At 44.3% G+C, this 17,024-nt stretch overlaps 1 protein-coding gene across 6 annotated transcripts in view; it reads right to left on the bottom strand.

Annotated features, from left to right (window-relative positions):
- The window catches only part of SFSWAP (splicing factor SWAP), a 77,594-nt gene that overhangs the window by 36,974 nt on the left and 23,596 nt on the right, over positions 1-17,024 (bottom strand). For all 6 annotated transcript variants that reach the window (XM_065903941.1, XM_065903939.1, XM_065903940.1 and 3 more), the window contains exons 8-11: positions 5,184-5,424; positions 4,085-4,216; positions 3,405-3,498; positions 2,493-2,664 (exon numbers count right to left, since the gene is read on the bottom strand). In XM_065903941.1, coding sequence (XP_065760013.1) covers positions 2,493-2,664; positions 3,405-3,498; positions 4,085-4,216; positions 5,184-5,424 — 639 coding nt within the window. The remainder of the gene's footprint in view (positions 1-2,492; positions 2,665-3,404; positions 3,499-4,084; positions 4,217-5,183; positions 5,425-17,024) is intronic.

Below are 17,024 nucleotides of genomic sequence, written 5' to 3'. Positions count from 1 at the left end.
ATACATATTGTTTCTGTGTACTTAAAAACAAGTTTTTTCCTTTTTTTTTTTTTCATTATGTTGTGCATTTGCTTTCTTCTCTACACTGTATTAAACTTGCACAATGATGAAAAGTTTTACTGGTCTTTTATTATTTCCTCACTGATTTCTGCCTTCTTTAGTGATTTTCCTTTTCTGCTTTCCTTACATGCATTTTTTAGTTTCTTCCTAGGTTCCTGAGTTGAATGCTTGGTTTGTTTTTATTTTTTCTTTATCAACACAAGCATAAGAAGTTATAGGTTTTTAAGTTTTCACTGCATTTGATAATTTTTTGGTAATAGTCCTGTTTTCACTTTCTTTGACTATTTCAGGGCATTGCCACATCTGTAAACTCTGCTCCAGCATTTAGAATACTTTGCATTCAGAATCTGATACACCTGAATTCCCTGGCATTTAATGCTATAGATACATGTCTAATGTGCCAGCCTGCTTTTTCCCCCTTGTGGAGGACAACCTATTTTCCTATCTAGATGGCTTTTCTTCCATTTTTATTCTTTTCCGTGGAAATCTGAGGAAAATTCTGAACTTGTTTTCTCATCCAATCTGATTCTGAGTGCTTTATTATATTTTAAAAACTGGCAATCTTTTCCAGGTGTTGGATTATCAGTTACACTAGCTTTACAGCACCTTTTAATTCCGTGAGAATAGAAATCAGAGAGTAAACGAATTCTCCCATAACTTAGTAACTGCTTCCGAGGGCTCAGAAGCACGCCCTTCTGAGCCCTTGCCTCTGTGCCGGTGCAGTGGCCTGCCTCGGGCAGGGCGGGTTCTGTCAGACACCCGCAGCTCTCAGGCGTCTCAGGCTCAGAGAGTGCGAGGAGATAAGCATGGTTTCACCTGCTGAATTACCGGGCACTCACAGGAGAGGGGAGGGTGCCCCATGGTGGGCAGTAACCTTGGCTGAGGGGCTGACCAACTGCACCGGATCAAACCCTGACAGGGCCCGGCTGTGCTCAGATGATCCTGGTGTTCTGATCTTTGTGGCCTGCTCCCTTCTTTGGTTGACAGTGGGTTCTCCTGGGGGTCACTGCCACTGACTCCAAAATGTCTGGCTTGTCCCTATGAACTAAAGTCCAGGTGGGCTGGCTTGCCTTTCTTAAGCATGTTCCCCCAGCTTTTGGAGCAGTAACCAATCCCACCCTCCCTTTTAAATTTTTAATCCAAGGATAACTGCTTTACTAGTAACGGTTTTTACTCTCTACTTGCTACATTCCTCTGGCTATTCCAAAGAGAGTCTGAAGACAGCTGGGAGGGGTGAGAGAAGAAACAGGTATGCTCAGGGAACTTCCTGTATTGAGAGGCTTACAGACGCTTTCCTGCTCTCCTAAATCACGGGTTTCCTAGTTATTCACTTGGGTCATTTTGGTTAGTCCTGATCACCATCTATCAGAAAAGGCATCTCTGTGCACAGAAAAGGCCCTGCTGTGATCCTGGCCCATCCTGTCCCACCCTGCACCCCCTCTGCCTTCCTCTCACCCGAGCACTCGCTGCAGCACCCCTCCTGCACTTGAGGCCATCAGCTCCTCTAAACCACCCATGTGGCTTCTCTGCTTCACACGCTCACCACACGGGGCAAAGAGACTCCTCCGATCTAAGATGTAAGGTGTTCTGCCCCTGATGGGAGCCCCAGGGCCCACCAGGAGGGCAGACCCCCATGAAGTGGCTGAGGCTACCTTGGTGGGTATGCCCCACTTGACACCCGAGTCACTTGGACCGCTTCCCATCTCTGAACCTGCCACGCATCTCAGATGGCACCACCCATGCCTAGGGGTGAGCCTCTATTTCTGGGAGTCCCTTTCCCTCTGCATGCCCTTTCTTGTTCCCACTTGGTGGAATTCACTGCTTCTTCACATGTTCTATCACAAAGGGTTCTCTGCTAATGTGCCTGTGTCAACTTTTCTTCTTTCTGTATGTCTGTCCCGGTAGATGAAAAACTCCTCCCAACAACATAAAGGGAAACTGGAATGGAGTAAAAGGAATATTGCCTGGTAGAGACCCTCAAGGGACCTGCCTTAACATATAAAGAAAACTAATTCCATTGGCACAATAGTCTGCATGTAGTTTCACAAGTCCAAGGGGGTACAAAACATTATTTGAAAAATTCTAAACACTTCCATTAACCCTAACATGAGAATAGTCTGTTAAAACAAATGTATACCTAAGATGAGTTTGTATCTAAATGACCCCAAATTCAAAATCAAGAAAGTATTGGATTGGCCAAAAACCTTGTTCAGGTTTTTCTGTAAGATAGTACAGAAAAACCTGAACAAACTTGTTGGCTAACCCATATAAGCAAGTTTCATTATAGCAACTTAAAAGGGGCAGCCATTCCCTCCTGTCCTATGGTTGAAGGCAGCTGACCATAAGTGGTCTAGCGCTTCCTTGCTAATTTAAAGTGACACCTACAAGGTACAAGATCAAGAATGGAACTCTCAGTAGCGAGGGCAGCATACCTTTCACAAGCTTCCCGTCTGGGACGGCTCTGCTGGACGATGCCTCTTTCTTCCCTGAGGAGACACCTTTTCCCCCCGCGTCGGCTGCATCTTCAGACACACTATCTTCCCCAACGTCACTCGGCTTTTCAGGAGCAGACTCTGCAGGAGTCTCTTCTGGTGCTGACACAGCCTGCAGAGGTTAAACATGACTCTGAATTCCTCACGGGAAATGACACTGGATTTGTTAGGAAACAGATACAGTGTATGTATATTTCATGGGAGGACAGCACTGCTATGTTACTGCCCAAGTAACACTAAGGAGCATACTTTCTAACTCAGATTTACTATTTTCTGACAGAACAGACTGAAAGGAGTGGAAGCTATTTCCCCTCTAACACCGTTTTGGGAACAAATGCCCACTACTTCTGTGGAAATGGATCACTGAGAACACATTTAGAACACCAAATTATGCCTGGCACCTAAGTCCATTTTCTTCAGTTTGAGCAGTCAGAGATAAAAACCTGAGGGAATCCAGTGACATGTTCTCTACCAAAACAGGTTTTAAAAAACATCAGGGTGTCCATGTAAATAAGGAGAGGAGAGGCAGAAGAAAGGATTATAAGGACAGTAAGAAATGCTTCCAACAGGTACCTAGGAATCAAGTGTGGGGCCGTTTGCAGGGAGGGAAGTTGTGAGGGGAGCTGCTAGCAGGCAGCCCTCTAAGACAATGGTGGGCAGCAACCCTGACTGGACAAATGATCATCAGTGAATTGTGAATGTGATCAAAGGTTTTAACAGGTATAAAACAGAGAGAGGGAAGAAAGGTAAGTCAGTAAATGCAAGACATCCATTACACCTAAAAGCAAGTGTAAAATGTACAAGCCTTATTAGCACACATCTTGAGAATCAGACTGTTCTTCCCACACATACCTGTGCATTCTCGCCCCCTTCTTTCTGGAGGAAGAACTGCTTCTTAAACTCGTAATAGGCATTATACTGGTGCCACGGCTGCAGGAACTCAAACCTAGGAACAGAGAAGAGATGAGGCATTCAATAAGACATGCTCACTGCAACACCACAGCTCTGACCAACCACACCTGTTCTGACTTCACAGTGACTGACCCCCAGGATCTCAACAACCCCTTGTGGCAGCCACAACACCCCCCACACACTTTAGACCCAGGAGACTGGGGCAGAGGAGGTCAGAGCGCTCACCCAAGGTCACACAGATCATGCTGCAACCACAGCCTCCTGTTTTTACGTTACAATCTGAGCATGGAACATTATTTGATTAAAAACACAAGGTGAAGTGTGGGTCTAACTTCCATAGCAGATTCTTGAAAAGCATGAATTCCAGCCTTTTATTTTAGGCAGGTCCAATATTTTTTAAAAAAGAAGCAAAACAAACTGAATAAATAAAAAATTGCAACAATAAAAAAGACCACCACCCCAACTCAAAGTAACTGAACAAGATGTACTTATCTAAACACAGGATTAAATATATATATATATATATATATAATATATATAAAGAATTATGTAGCTAGGTTAAAAAAAGAAGCTAAACTAAACCTCAAATACCATCCACCTACCCAAACTCCTTCACTCACCGTTGATCATTCTTGGCCCTGACGCTGGTCTCAAACTTAAGGCCGTTCCTGGCCACGTACTCTGCCAACTTGTCAATCACAGGCTGGATGTCGGGGGGCGGGGGGATGATGGTGGCCACGGGAGCAAGTGCACTGCAAAGGAGAACAGGGTCACACCCACAGCACTAGGCCCTCCCCCAGATCACTGGTCGGGCCAGCCAGCACAGTGGCTGGAGGACTTGCACTGTCTCAGTTCCCACCAACAGGTAAGTTACACAGAGACAGGGAAGCTCTTATCTGAGATGACTGGGACTCCAGAAAACTAATCAAAGTCAATCCACTTGAAATAGGAACAGAAATATCATTGCTGATTGTGAAAATAGGGGTTTTACTCAAAGTGACACTTAAGGTCATGAAAACAGAATCATCTCCTCCCATTTCCTTCCAATTGCTAATTCCCAGAAGTAACCAAGAATAAACCAAGTGTGGATTTTTTTATCTTAAAAATGCTGGCTAGCATAATTCATCACCCATAGTTTCATCTTTGACTTTCTTAGCACGTTCAGAAAGTGGGTCATTTCTACAAAAATACCCAGATGTTCTGTCAGGTTTCCTGTGCATCTTTTTAGCACGTTCCAGAGTCTCTTACAAAGTGCCTGCTCAACTGAGATACTCAAGAGTCCCCTCCACACAACCCCTGACAAGGGCTGGGGGTTTAGTCCCTCCTGTGCTAGCTCTGTGAGTCAACGGTTTGCTGGGCTGATGGCCAGGTCCCAACAGTGTGGGAGAGATTCTCGTGCATCAACTTTATGAAATCCGGGTTTTTGGCAAATAACTGGACTCCATACTGACTATGCCCGGTACTGTCCACCTGAGATGGTGACACACGGGAAAGAACAGATGCCGGGGCTCAGGGGAGGGGTGTGGGATGCTAACAGGGAAGGAATTTTCTCAGTTGGTTAAATCTCACTGCTGTAAGTGCCTATGTCATGATCAACCCTGCAACGTGGGGACTTGGATAATAAATACTCAGATAGCAGAGACCCTCTGTGTGACCCACATTGTAAAGAAGCCTAAACCAAGAACACACATGCTCCAGGTGGTCAGCAGGACAGCATACCTTGTGGTGATGGTGGTGGAGGTCACCCCACTGCTCGTCTCCGCCGTCGTTGGTGGGGGAGGTGGCGTGGTCCCTGGAGGGGGTGGGGCAGTGGCAGTCACTCCGGTGGAGCTGGACACGGCCACCCCGGCAGGCAGGGTGCTGTAGTAAGTGGCAACGTCAACCCCTGGAGGGGGAGGTGCCAGGCAGTAGGTGCCATCTGGCAGCATGTAGTAGCTGTAGTACATGGCTGCCACCGTTGCTGTAAAGAGACACATTTTGACGGCATGAGAGTGGCAAATGATGGGCCAGTTGGCTGCAATACACAATGCAGGGGGAAAGGGACACTTGCTCAAATGCAGTGTCCCTTCTGTCCAATGTCAACCATGTATTTTCTTTATTTTTCTGATATAAGAAAGGGTGCCCAGGGGACAACACAAGTTGGAAAAACTGGACAACGTCCAGATACACACCCAGGAACGATGGAATCTGAACATGCACAGGGACATTCAGAGAAGCCCACTGCCTACACAAACTGCAGAACGGCAGATTAGGACAAACTCCCCCGTCCAGTACACTGGCTCCCCTCCCGGTGTGTCTTCTGAAGTGACCGTCTTGAAGACTAAACCTTTCCACTGGCTTCCCTGTTTGACACCAACTCTCCACTCTTTACACTCTTTACTTTCCTCTTTTAAAAATTTGTCTTGGCATAAATCGTTTTCTTAGGTCTCCCAAGGCAATAGACACAAAAGCAAAAACAAACAAATGCGACCCAATAAAACTTAATAAGCTTTTACACAACAAGGGAAACTATAAATGAAATGAAAAGACAACTCACAGGATGAGAGAAAGTATTTGCAGATGATGTGACCAACAAGGGCTTAATTTCCAAAATATACAAACAGTTCATATACCTCAATAACAAGAAAACAACCCACCAATCAAAAAATGGGGAAAAGACCCAAATAGACATTTCTCTAAGGAAGACACACAATGGCCAATAAGCACACAAAAAAGATGGTCAACACTGCTAATTATTAGGGCAATGCATTAAAAATACAAGGTATCAGCTCTTACTAGTCAGAATGGCCATGATGAAAAAGTCTACAAATAACAAATGATGCAGAGTGTATGAGAACAGGGAATCCTCCTACACTGTTGGTGGGAGTGTAAATTGGTGCTGCCACTATGGAGAACAGCATGGAGATTCCTTATTCCTTAAAAAACTAGAGCCACCCTATGATCCAGCAATTTCACTCCTGGGCTTACATCCAGAGAAAACCCTAATTCTAAAAGACACGAACCCCAGTGTTCAAAGCAGCATTACTTACAATAGCCAAGATATGGAAACAGCCTAAACGTCCATCGACAGAAGATGGGTAAAGATGAGATACGTATGTACAATGGAATACTACTGTTTGTTAAGTTGTGCCTGACTCTTCTGTGACCCCCATGGACTATAGCCTGCCCAAGACTCCTCTGTCCATGAGATTTCCCAGGCAAGAATACTGGAGTGGTTGCCATTTACTCCTCCAGGGGATCTTTCTGACCCAGGGATCAAATCTGTGTCTCCTGCACTGTGGGTGGATTCTTAAAACCCAACAGAATATTACTCATCCACACACAAAAATGAAATAACGCCATTTGTAGCAACATGAACAGATCTGAGATTATTACTTAGTGAACTAAATCAGAAAGAGAGACAGATATATTTGATATCATTTACATGCAGAGTGTAAATGGGCTTCCCTCATAGCTCAGTTGGTAAAGAATCTGCCTGCAATGCAGGAGACCCCAGTTCTATTCCTGGGTCAGGAAGACCCTCTGGAGAGGGGATAGGCTACCCATTCCAGTATTCTTGGACTTCCCTTGTGGCTCAGCTGGTAAAGAATCCACCTGCAATGTGGGAGACCTGGCTTTAATCCCTGGGTTGGGAAGATCCCCTGGAGAAGGGAAAGGCTACCCACTCTAGTATTCTGGCCTGGCGAATTCTATGGACACAATCCATGGGGTCGCAAAGGGTCGGACATGCCTGAGTGACTTTCACTTTCACATGCAGAATCCAAAATATGATACAAATGAACTTATTTACAATAGAGAAACAGTCTCATAGTCATAGAAAACAATACCAAAGAGGGAAGGAGGAGACATAAATTAGGTGTCTGGGATTATCAGATACATACTGCTATATATAAAATAGATAAAACAATAAGGTCCTACTGTAGAGCACAGAGAACTATCCAGTATCTTTTAATAAACTATAATAGAACTGAATCTGAAAAAGAACATATATATAACAGATATAATAAATGAATCTGATACATCTCATATACATACATGTATATACACGTATGTGTATGTTTAGTTGTTCAGTTGTGTACGACTCTTTGCAATCCCATGGACTAGCAATCACTTTGATGTACAGCAGAAACTAAGACAACACTGTAAATTAACTACACTTCAACAATAAACAAACACATTCGTCTTGGAAGTAAGTCATCTTGTCTACAAAGCCGTGCTGCTCTGTAGCCACTGCGTGTCCCCACCTCAGCACAGAGACCCACTGCACTTTACCTAAGAAGTCCTAACGGACACTGAGATCACTTTGGGGCTTTATTATTATAAACAGTGACGTACTATAACGTCTTCTATATTTTGCCCACACAGGCTAGTATCTGTAGGATAGAGCCTATTTACAAACAAAAAGTAAAAAAAAAAAAAAAACAAAACAATAGAAATTCCTGTAAGTTTCTTTTTTTTTTTTTGGTGAGCGAAAAAAATTCAAAACCAGCAAAACCACAGAAGACCCAATGATCTAATCAAGCATTTAAATTTCTAATCCTGTTATAGATAAGCAACTGGTTCTGACTACAGAGATTTAATTCCTCTTCATTAGAGGATGGTGAAAGATTTTTCTAAGTAAGGAATTTTATTTTGATTTTCAATTAACTTACTTTAAGACAAAAACATTTAGAAATAGCGAGAGCTATTCACTGCCCGTGGTGTCCAGCACTGCGGGCCACGCAGGGAAGACCCGGGCAGTGCAGCAGCTCCCCCCCTCTCCTAACAGCCGGACCAGAGCCCTGCCGTCCTCGGCTGGAACGGCTGCGTAGTTCACATGCGCTGCGGGTGTATCCGCTGGTGCTAATGACTTACTCTCTGTTAATTACACATGTCTCAATTCCCAGGTTGTGACTCTCTGGCTTGATGCTGCACACCAACCACCATTCACGTTCACAATAATATTCCACATTTTCAGAGTAAGATGTGTGGCCTCAACATGCTCTCTACATGATCTTCAGCACAGAGACACTCAGACCACACCTCTGAAGGAAGGCGTGGGCAGAGATGAGACCACAAAGGGCTGGGGGTTGACAGAGGAAAGGAAGGTTTGCTCTCTGAGCCCAGCACTCAGGACACAGTTTGATGGGTGGACAAGCTGATAGGAGGTTCACATACAAGCTTTTCCTAACCAAAGGAGGTATCTGAGTATGAAGAGAAGCCTCGTGAAATAAACCATAACCTTGAAAAAGTGGAACTACGTTTCCCTTCACCCTCTTCAGATAATCAAGCTACCAGGGTCCTCCTTCTCACCCCTTGGGCAGAGCCACCACCACAGAAGAGGAGATGAGGCAGCATCAGCAGGACCAGAGTGTGCCCTGCCCCCCACCCCCTGACAGAGCACACTCCTGCGTATACTGGGGAGAGAGAGGGGACAGCAAGTGCTGTCCAAAATGTCACACCTCAAGGAAAGGACACTCCACATCCTGTTCCAGAGAGTTAGCCTCTTACCTGAAAACAAGTCAAAATACATTTAAAAAATGTAGCCATAACCAATGAAACAAATATGAATAAAAAAAGTCTGTAATTAAGTTTTAACTATATATTATGCAATTATAATTTAATGCATCCTTTATGTAATAGAAGTGAATAAATTATTTTCAAAACTGAGTAACATCCCTTTGAAAGTTTTGATATGAATATGCAGATTAACCATCAATCTATACCTGAGCTACCCATCATATTAAATTAAAACAAAGACTAAAAATAGGCCTGCCAGAGAAATGGCAGATGAACTCAAGAACTCACCCATTACAAACATCTAAAAACATGTGCTAAAATAAAGGAGAAATTTAAAATGCATAGCTGAGCTCACAAAGAAAAAAAGAATCCATCTCCAGGTGTGAAAATCAAAGCTTCCAAACCCGAAGGCATCTCTTAAGCCTTGGGCTTGCTCAGCATGTGCGGATTCCCATGCTGGAAAGAGGGCTCAGACTGCAAACCCTAGGGCCACCCCAGGATCCACTCTGGGGAGTCTTGCAGAGGACACAGTGGAATCAGAAGCCTAGGGACAACATGTTCGGGACGCCCTCTCACTTCTTACACAAGAACTCTGTGAGTCTCTTCCAATAAATTCTAATTATACCTTGCAAAGGTGAACAGGAATTTGAAAATCCCTGTACATCCAAAAATAACCCTGATGGCAATGAAACATCTGAGGCGTGGTGAGCTGAGAATGCAGACTTGCTTGCTGCAAGGTGCCTGCTGGGGCAACGCCACAGCTGAGGACTCAACACTGTGGTCAATTATGAGGCCGTTTCACCAAGATTCTCTGTGCATGGAAATGTCACAGATGAAAAGATTTTAGGGAAAAATTTGTTTCTGTTCTTTTCACCACAGACACTGAGGTCTGGGCAGATGTGACAGACCCCTGGGCCGAGACGCTCTGCAAGATGAGAAGTTGGGCACCTGACGCCACGCCACAGCACTCGCTGAGGATGTGCACTTGCCCAGTGGGGCCTCACAGCCCTTTAAGTCCCTGAGACCCTTTAAAATGACCACCAACTAGAGCACTTGTGTTTTTGTGTATAGCTCCCAACTCAGAAATTCTTCTAAGTTTTGACAATGCCTGGACCAGACAGAGGAAAGGACAGACAGGGGTCTGGTTCCTGGGAACTCACCACTGTGTCCCAGACTGAACTGGGGTGGGGGGTGAGGGAAGGTGCAGGGTCCCAAAGCACCCCTGTGGTTCCGTTTCCCCCTGAGCTTCCATGACAGACAGCTCCTTACTAGGTCTGCTGTTGATCTCAGGATTTCCTGTGACTTTTCCAAAAGGGGATTGGGTTTTACCCCAAGTTAAATGTTGATATGATTTCAATAAAAATCACTGAGTACCACGAACACCTACTCCAAATAAACCCAAGAGAAATATTTCAGTGGGGGTCTTGCACTTTGCAAGGGCAGGTATAGTTGCATGGAAAAAATCAAGTTGCTTAAAAGCACCAGGCACATCCTTAAGTACTTCCTCCTTGATACTGTGTGTGCTTAGACAGCTGTGGAAGCCAGGGTCACACAGACCTGCCTAATTACTTCAAAGCCCTTCTATTCAGTTGGCTTCTTGGAAAAATGAGAGCTAATTTACTGATATCTGTATGCAATCTTAAATCTCATATAAATAAATCCAACTCTCAGAAGAGAATGTTAGCACTGGAAGGGTTCTTGGAGATTAGAGACCTGGTGAGCAATACCTGCTGTCAATTCTGGAAGATAAACATGTGTTTGTATTAAGAATGAAAATAGCTTTCCCAAGTTCTTTGGAGAAAAGAGTATATTCTTAAAAAATCGATCTACTCTATTCACATGAGAATGTGAAGAAGCAGCACTGTGTTACCAGCTGAGCAGGCCTGGGCAGCAGCAGCTGCGCCCCCTCAAGGTCAGCGCCTGGCCCCCCAGCTTACATCCCAGGCTTTTCTAATAAGTTCAATGGCTTTAAATCCTATTTATACTTGCTGATTCCAGAACTGCCATCTCCAGCCCTGAGCTGAACTAGTACATTAAGTGCCTACTCAACACTTGCACTGGGACATCTCATAAACCTCACAGATGGACTGTGTCCAGAACAGGGTTGTCCCCACGCACGGGCACCTCCTGCTTCCTGCAGCTGAATCAAGCCTCCTCCCACTGAGTCAGCCTGGCTTCCGTGGTCTCTCAGACCCACATCCGACTCCCCAGAATCAGATCTCCTCTGACTGCTGCCCCGGAAGCTCCAGGGCCCCTTTCCTCGACTAGACAGAGCCCTCCCCGCCCACCCAGCCACGCTCCCCTTCTGGGAGGCACCTGCCGTCAAGGCCTCGGGGCCCTGAAAGCCGTGGCTCAAGGGCTCCCCTGGCTCCATCCGCCAGCACTGTTCACTCACTCCCCCAGGGCTCCTGTTCATTCTGTGATGCTCTGTGATGGAGGAGACGCTGTTATGACTATCCCCAACATCACTTGACCGCGATGCCAGCTTGTTCAATGACTGTATAAATCACAAGTGGAAAAGCAGGAACTGGAGTGACACAGGGCAAAGGCTTCTAGGAGACAGAAGTCTGGAACCTTCTGAACTCTGAGGGGCAATATTCAACCCACAATTCTGGGTCCATCCAAATGACCTATCATGTTTGAGAGCAGTATCAGGACATTTTCAGACATTCAAGATTAAAAAAAATCGGTCTTCCTGTGTACCCTTTCTTGGCAAACTACTGGAGGACGTGCTCCAGTAAAATCCAGGAGTAAACAAACCAACCAGGAGAAAACAGCCCTAACACAGGAAAGCAACACCTGGAAGTCACCGGAACACCGCGGGCTGCAGGCTGGGAACAGGGCCTGCTAGACTGGTACCCAAGGCACACAGCTCAGAAACACAGCTGTCAGTCACCACAGTGCGGACCATGAATGCAACCACCGGCATCGCAGAGAAGTTGCCGCAGCAGCAAGCGTGAAGCATGCAGTATAAAGACTCGCTTAGAAAGACGGGACCGTTGACAAGAGCCTGCATCACTCAGCGTCTCTGCAAACTGGAGGCGAGGAGGTAAAAGCAGTGGTCTGGGTGACTGTCCTGGCGCCTGATAGCTGGGGCTCCTCTGGCAGAGACAGGACAGAGAGACAGGTCCAAAACTCTGCAGAGGAATCGAACTGGTGCACAGGCTTCATGAATAAGCTATTTCTGTACTGTTCCCTTTTGAATTTTGATTAGGAAACAGAGGTTGAAATATATTAAAGTTACAAAGTAGCCAAAACCAAAACTAAACGAGTAACATGAGCAAAATTTAGGGTATGAGAGCAGACTTCACAGGGGCACACAAGTGAGCCGAATCATCATTTGTCATAGCAAGAAAGACGTCAGAGAAAATCTAGAGCTGATAACAGTGCTATAAACGCATTATTCAGAGATATGAAAGAATCATCAAAAACTCGCAACAGTTAGAGCATTTATTATTTGACTTGAAAATATATGTATTACTTTGACTGGGACACTTTTAGAAATTCTTTTAATCAAAGAGATAAGTAATTTATCCTATTTACCATAGTCTGAGCTCAGGTCAAAGAGTTCAGAGTTCAACATTATTCATTCTTCTCTTCAATGTATTACTTCCTGGTTAGTCTTCCCTTTCTTCGGTCCATCCAGCCAATATTTACTACACAGGTCCTTGCATTATAGAGGCACCTGAAGCTGGGGATCCAGCAGTACCCACGACTGACATATCCTACCCTCTGGGAACTTCTGCATGGCAAGTCAGAGTACGAAAGTAAACCAAGGAATAAACAAAGTAAGCTCCAGTCCTGACAAGGGTTATGGAAACATAGAACAGGGTATGTGAGAAGAGGATGAACTAGGGGAAAGGACACTGTGCAAGGCCAGGGAAGACCTGACCTGAGCAGTGAAAGCTCTGAGCAGGAGCATTTCAGGTCAATGAGGAGCCAGTGCAAAAGCCTTGTGGTCAGAACCCCCTTAGCACAGGAAGAGTGTGACAGTGCAGGGCAAGGTGGACAGCGGAGGCGAGTTTCCGGAATTTAAATGGCACGGGAAATCAAGAGGACGGTTTTGAGTAGAGAGGTGGCAGCGCAGCTTCCGCTGACCAGAGGAAGCACAGGCTACGGGAAGGCTCAGCAAGACTGATGGGGGCTGCAACAGATGACGAGGCCACAGAGGCAGCAGCAAGTGTGGTGAGGAATGTCAGATTCGAGAGGGGCCCTGAGCGTGATCCCCAAGGATGTGCAGCAAGATGTGGGAATCGGGAAGAGAAAACTGAGGTGACGCCTGATGTTCTAGCCTAAATGACGAAGTGCCCTCAAACAGGGACATGGGGGGGGGGCCAAGACGAGAGTCCTGCTCTGGATGGACTCAACTTACGGGGTGATGGTGAGAAGGCAGGTGCAGTGGGGGCTGGAAACACACAGACACTTCCTACCACAACAACACACTGTAAATGCTAGAGTCTTAACGAGGGCTATCATACTAATAAAGAAGAGAGTAAATAAAATAAGAATACTCATATTCAGGTAAAGTCTCTTAAGTAATTTTGGGATAGACCAAGGGTTGGTAAATTTTTCCTATAGAAACACAGGTAGTAATTATGTTAGGGTCATGGATTAAGCAGCAACACCGAGGATACTATACAGGCACTTAACAGTGAGCAAAAACAAATTCCCACATATTTTTAAATTGTTGAAATTCAAAATATGGTAAAAATATTTGAGTGCAGGGTTTTTTTTGGGGGGGGGAGGGGCACAGGTCCACTAGTGGGAAGAATAGAGTTCCTTTTATGGGGTAAAACTTCCACTGAATCGGGGTTCCTAGTGTCCCCATCACCAAGCTGACTGTAAAGCCTGTTCTTAGCTCATGGTCGCACACACAGGTGGTGGGCTGGATTCTGTCTGCAGGCTGTGGTGTGTCATCTGGGAAAGTGTCACACACCTAACATTTTCTATTTACTCTGAAGCTAAAACACTTTCCCCTCCACAAATGGAATTTTTGTTTTAAAAAAGTCAACTGCAGATCTTACTTCCCTGACCAGGGATGGAACCCTCAGCCCCTGCAGTGGAAGCATAGAGTCTTAACCACTGGACTGCCAGGAAATTTCCCAGCCCAGTGTTCAAGGGGAAACCCCCCCCCCAAAAAAAATGAAGACCTGTTCTGCTGTCATCAAACTGGAAGAGGAAAATCTGAAGACCTCTGTAGTGACACTGAGAATATCTCACTTGCAAAGCCAGGAAACCACTCAAGGGAATCAGTTTTAGACATGTGAACATGTGACTCTGGAACTTAAAGGCCAGTGTTGAAAAGTAATTGCTCTATTTTTTGCACATACAAGTTATTTCTCAGGATGCCCTGTCTCCAACCATTACTTAAAGTCTTCATCAGTGACCCTCAAGCAAAATGATCTGAATATTTTATACTGTGTTTCGGTTCTGGAGACAAGTTACATAAGAATGGATTCTGGAAAGTCTGGGTGGAGAAGGCAGGAGGCTCAAGTGTGTGACCAGGAGCCCAGGGTGAGGCAAGGCTGTGGGGGTGTGGGGGGTGACTTGGGGAAGGACATCTGCTCCAGGGCACTGTTAGGATCCCACAAGAGCGGAGAACGGAATCTCCAGAGGAGCTGCACTTGGGAGTGCAGACAAAGCATCTCAGGGCAGGTGTGAATGGTGTAGAGGAGGGGTGCCCGGTGCTGGAACTAGAGGTCTGGACAGAGCTGCCAGAATGAGCGGGGAGGGGTGAGGGGGAAGGTGACAAGGAAGAGGCCCTGCAATAGGAATCCAGCAAGGAACATGCAACGTAGACAGCAAGGAACTGAGTCTGGAAGGAAACAGAACCCAAGCAATCTTTTGAGTTTTTGGGCCACAGACGAATCTGGAGAGACAGGAATTCAATCGAGCACAAAGAAAGGAAGTAAAGCAAGCAATGAGATGGAAGGGATCATGCTGAGCGGGGTCAGGAACCAGCCTGTGTGTTTGCTTCAGCATAGCCTGGGAGAGCTCAGGATGGCTTTGCAGTTTCAAATGGTTCAAAAATAAAACCAAAAACCACCCGATAAAACAACATTTCATGATGCAAATATTCTATGAAATTCAAATTTCGGTGTCCCTAAATCAAGTTCTATCAGGCCCAGTCACACACCTCTGTTCCCAACAGTCAGTGGAGCTTTCACACTCCACCAGCAGCGGCTTCAGAGAGCGCTCAGTCACCACACTAGAAACACTTACATCTGGACCTTTACAGGAAAGGTTTGCAAACCTTGCTGAAGAGCTTAGAAAACAAACTGAGGACACAAACACCACTGCTATCAAGCTGGTACATTTTAAACTGTAAGGAACAGAACAGTCATAGTTGAAAAAAATCAAAGTAAGGAGAAGATGGGACAGGAGGTGGACGTGATCATGCTGAATGCCAAAGAGAAACAGAGATTAAAACAAAAAAGAGAAAAAGACAGACATGGAAGAAAAAGATGATCCAAAATAAGGAAGCTGACATCTTTTAAAAGACGTTCAGAGGTACAAAATAATTTCCCTGAAATGAGAACAGAATCTTCGACTGAAAAGGGTATGCAATAAATTCCAGGAAAACTGAGGACTTCATTGTAAGTTATTAAAGTTTAAGAACAAAGAAAGAATTCTTAATATATCCAGTTAGAAAAAGTAGGCTGTTAAGGGGTGAGGGTGGGGGGAGATGGAGCTGATCACTCTCTTCCTTTTCACAGCAACACTCAGCAATTCTCCCAAGTTCCAAGCAAGTGTGAGTAAGTGAACTATTCTCAGCCAAGTTGCTATTTATGTCAAAGGGCAACACAGACGTTTTCAAACATGAGATCTCAGAGAACAGCACCCAGGAGCAACTAATGAAAACCAAACAACTAACCCACACAACTAGTCAGTGGCAAAAGTCAGTCAACCTAGGTTTCTCTGAGAGGAAGGACCATGTGAAATTCCAGTTTACAAAGATCTCAGAGAAAGAATACGCAACCCAAGAATTTTATACCCAGACAATTTTTCCTTTCTACACTAGGCTCAAAGGCAGGCACTTTTAAAGTACGTATGAAATAGAAACCTTGCAAAAACCCTACTTGTTTATGAAATTCTAATGACCAAGAAATGAATCAGATAAAGAACTTAAACAGAGATGCTCTGACAAAAAACCTAACCCAAAGAACTCAGAATAATCAACCAGAGAATTATGGTTACAGAACTGAACATAAATACCACTTTTAACTCTCACAATCTAAACATATTTCTTTAAAAAAATAAAAACAAAAAACGAGGAGTTAGGGAAGGGGTGAAGGGAAAGTATTTTAATGAGGACTTAATTTTCTCTAGTTTCTTAGTTGATTAATAATGTCTAAGACAAAAAATAAACAGCTTAAGGAAAAAAAAACATACCCTATAATTCCAACCTCTCTAATGTTCTCCTAACCTTTAAAACTGAATTCTTAGAAGAAACGTTTATCTGAAGTGCAGGAATTACTTCACTTTGATTTTGATTATAGGTTCTTCAGCTAAATTCAAGTAAAATTATAAAGCTTATTTCCACTTTAACACAAATATTTCTATCTACACATAAATTTTTAAAAATATCTTTTCATAAAAATTATCTTTGTATCCTAAAGATATGAGCTTTCTTTTTCCCCCCTTTGTCCCCACGATTACCTCAGTCTTTTCCACTGTCAATGATGTTCACCTAATGCTAAAAATGGCTATTTCTGGATGGTGGCATCTTGGGTAATATTTTTACCTTTCCCCTTCTACTTCTCTTGAATTACAATAAAGCCATTTCTAAAGGACAGTTTGGAAGGTAAGTAAAGCGTTTCAAGGTCATGACTTTGAAGGGAAAAAAATGCTAAAAGCAATAGCAAAACCACATTTTAAAAACTGGAAAGAAACAAGAAAATATCTACTGCAGCCATGTGATGTGGTTTAATTTCACTTAAGCTATTTATAGAACATTGAAAAAACTGAGTTGGCATTTTATTTAAAAAAACCACATGCTATAATAGTGGGTAGTATTTCAGCATTATTGCTTCCTGCATAATTAATTTTATTTATTATGCT

Source organism: Muntiacus reevesi, chromosome 13 (genome assembly GCF_963930625.1).
Source record: "Muntiacus reevesi chromosome 13, mMunRee1.1, whole genome shotgun sequence".
NCBI classification, from domain to species: domain Eukaryota; kingdom Metazoa; phylum Chordata; class Mammalia; order Artiodactyla; family Cervidae; genus Muntiacus; species Muntiacus reevesi.
This window is presented reverse-complemented; position numbering and strand designations above follow the sequence as displayed.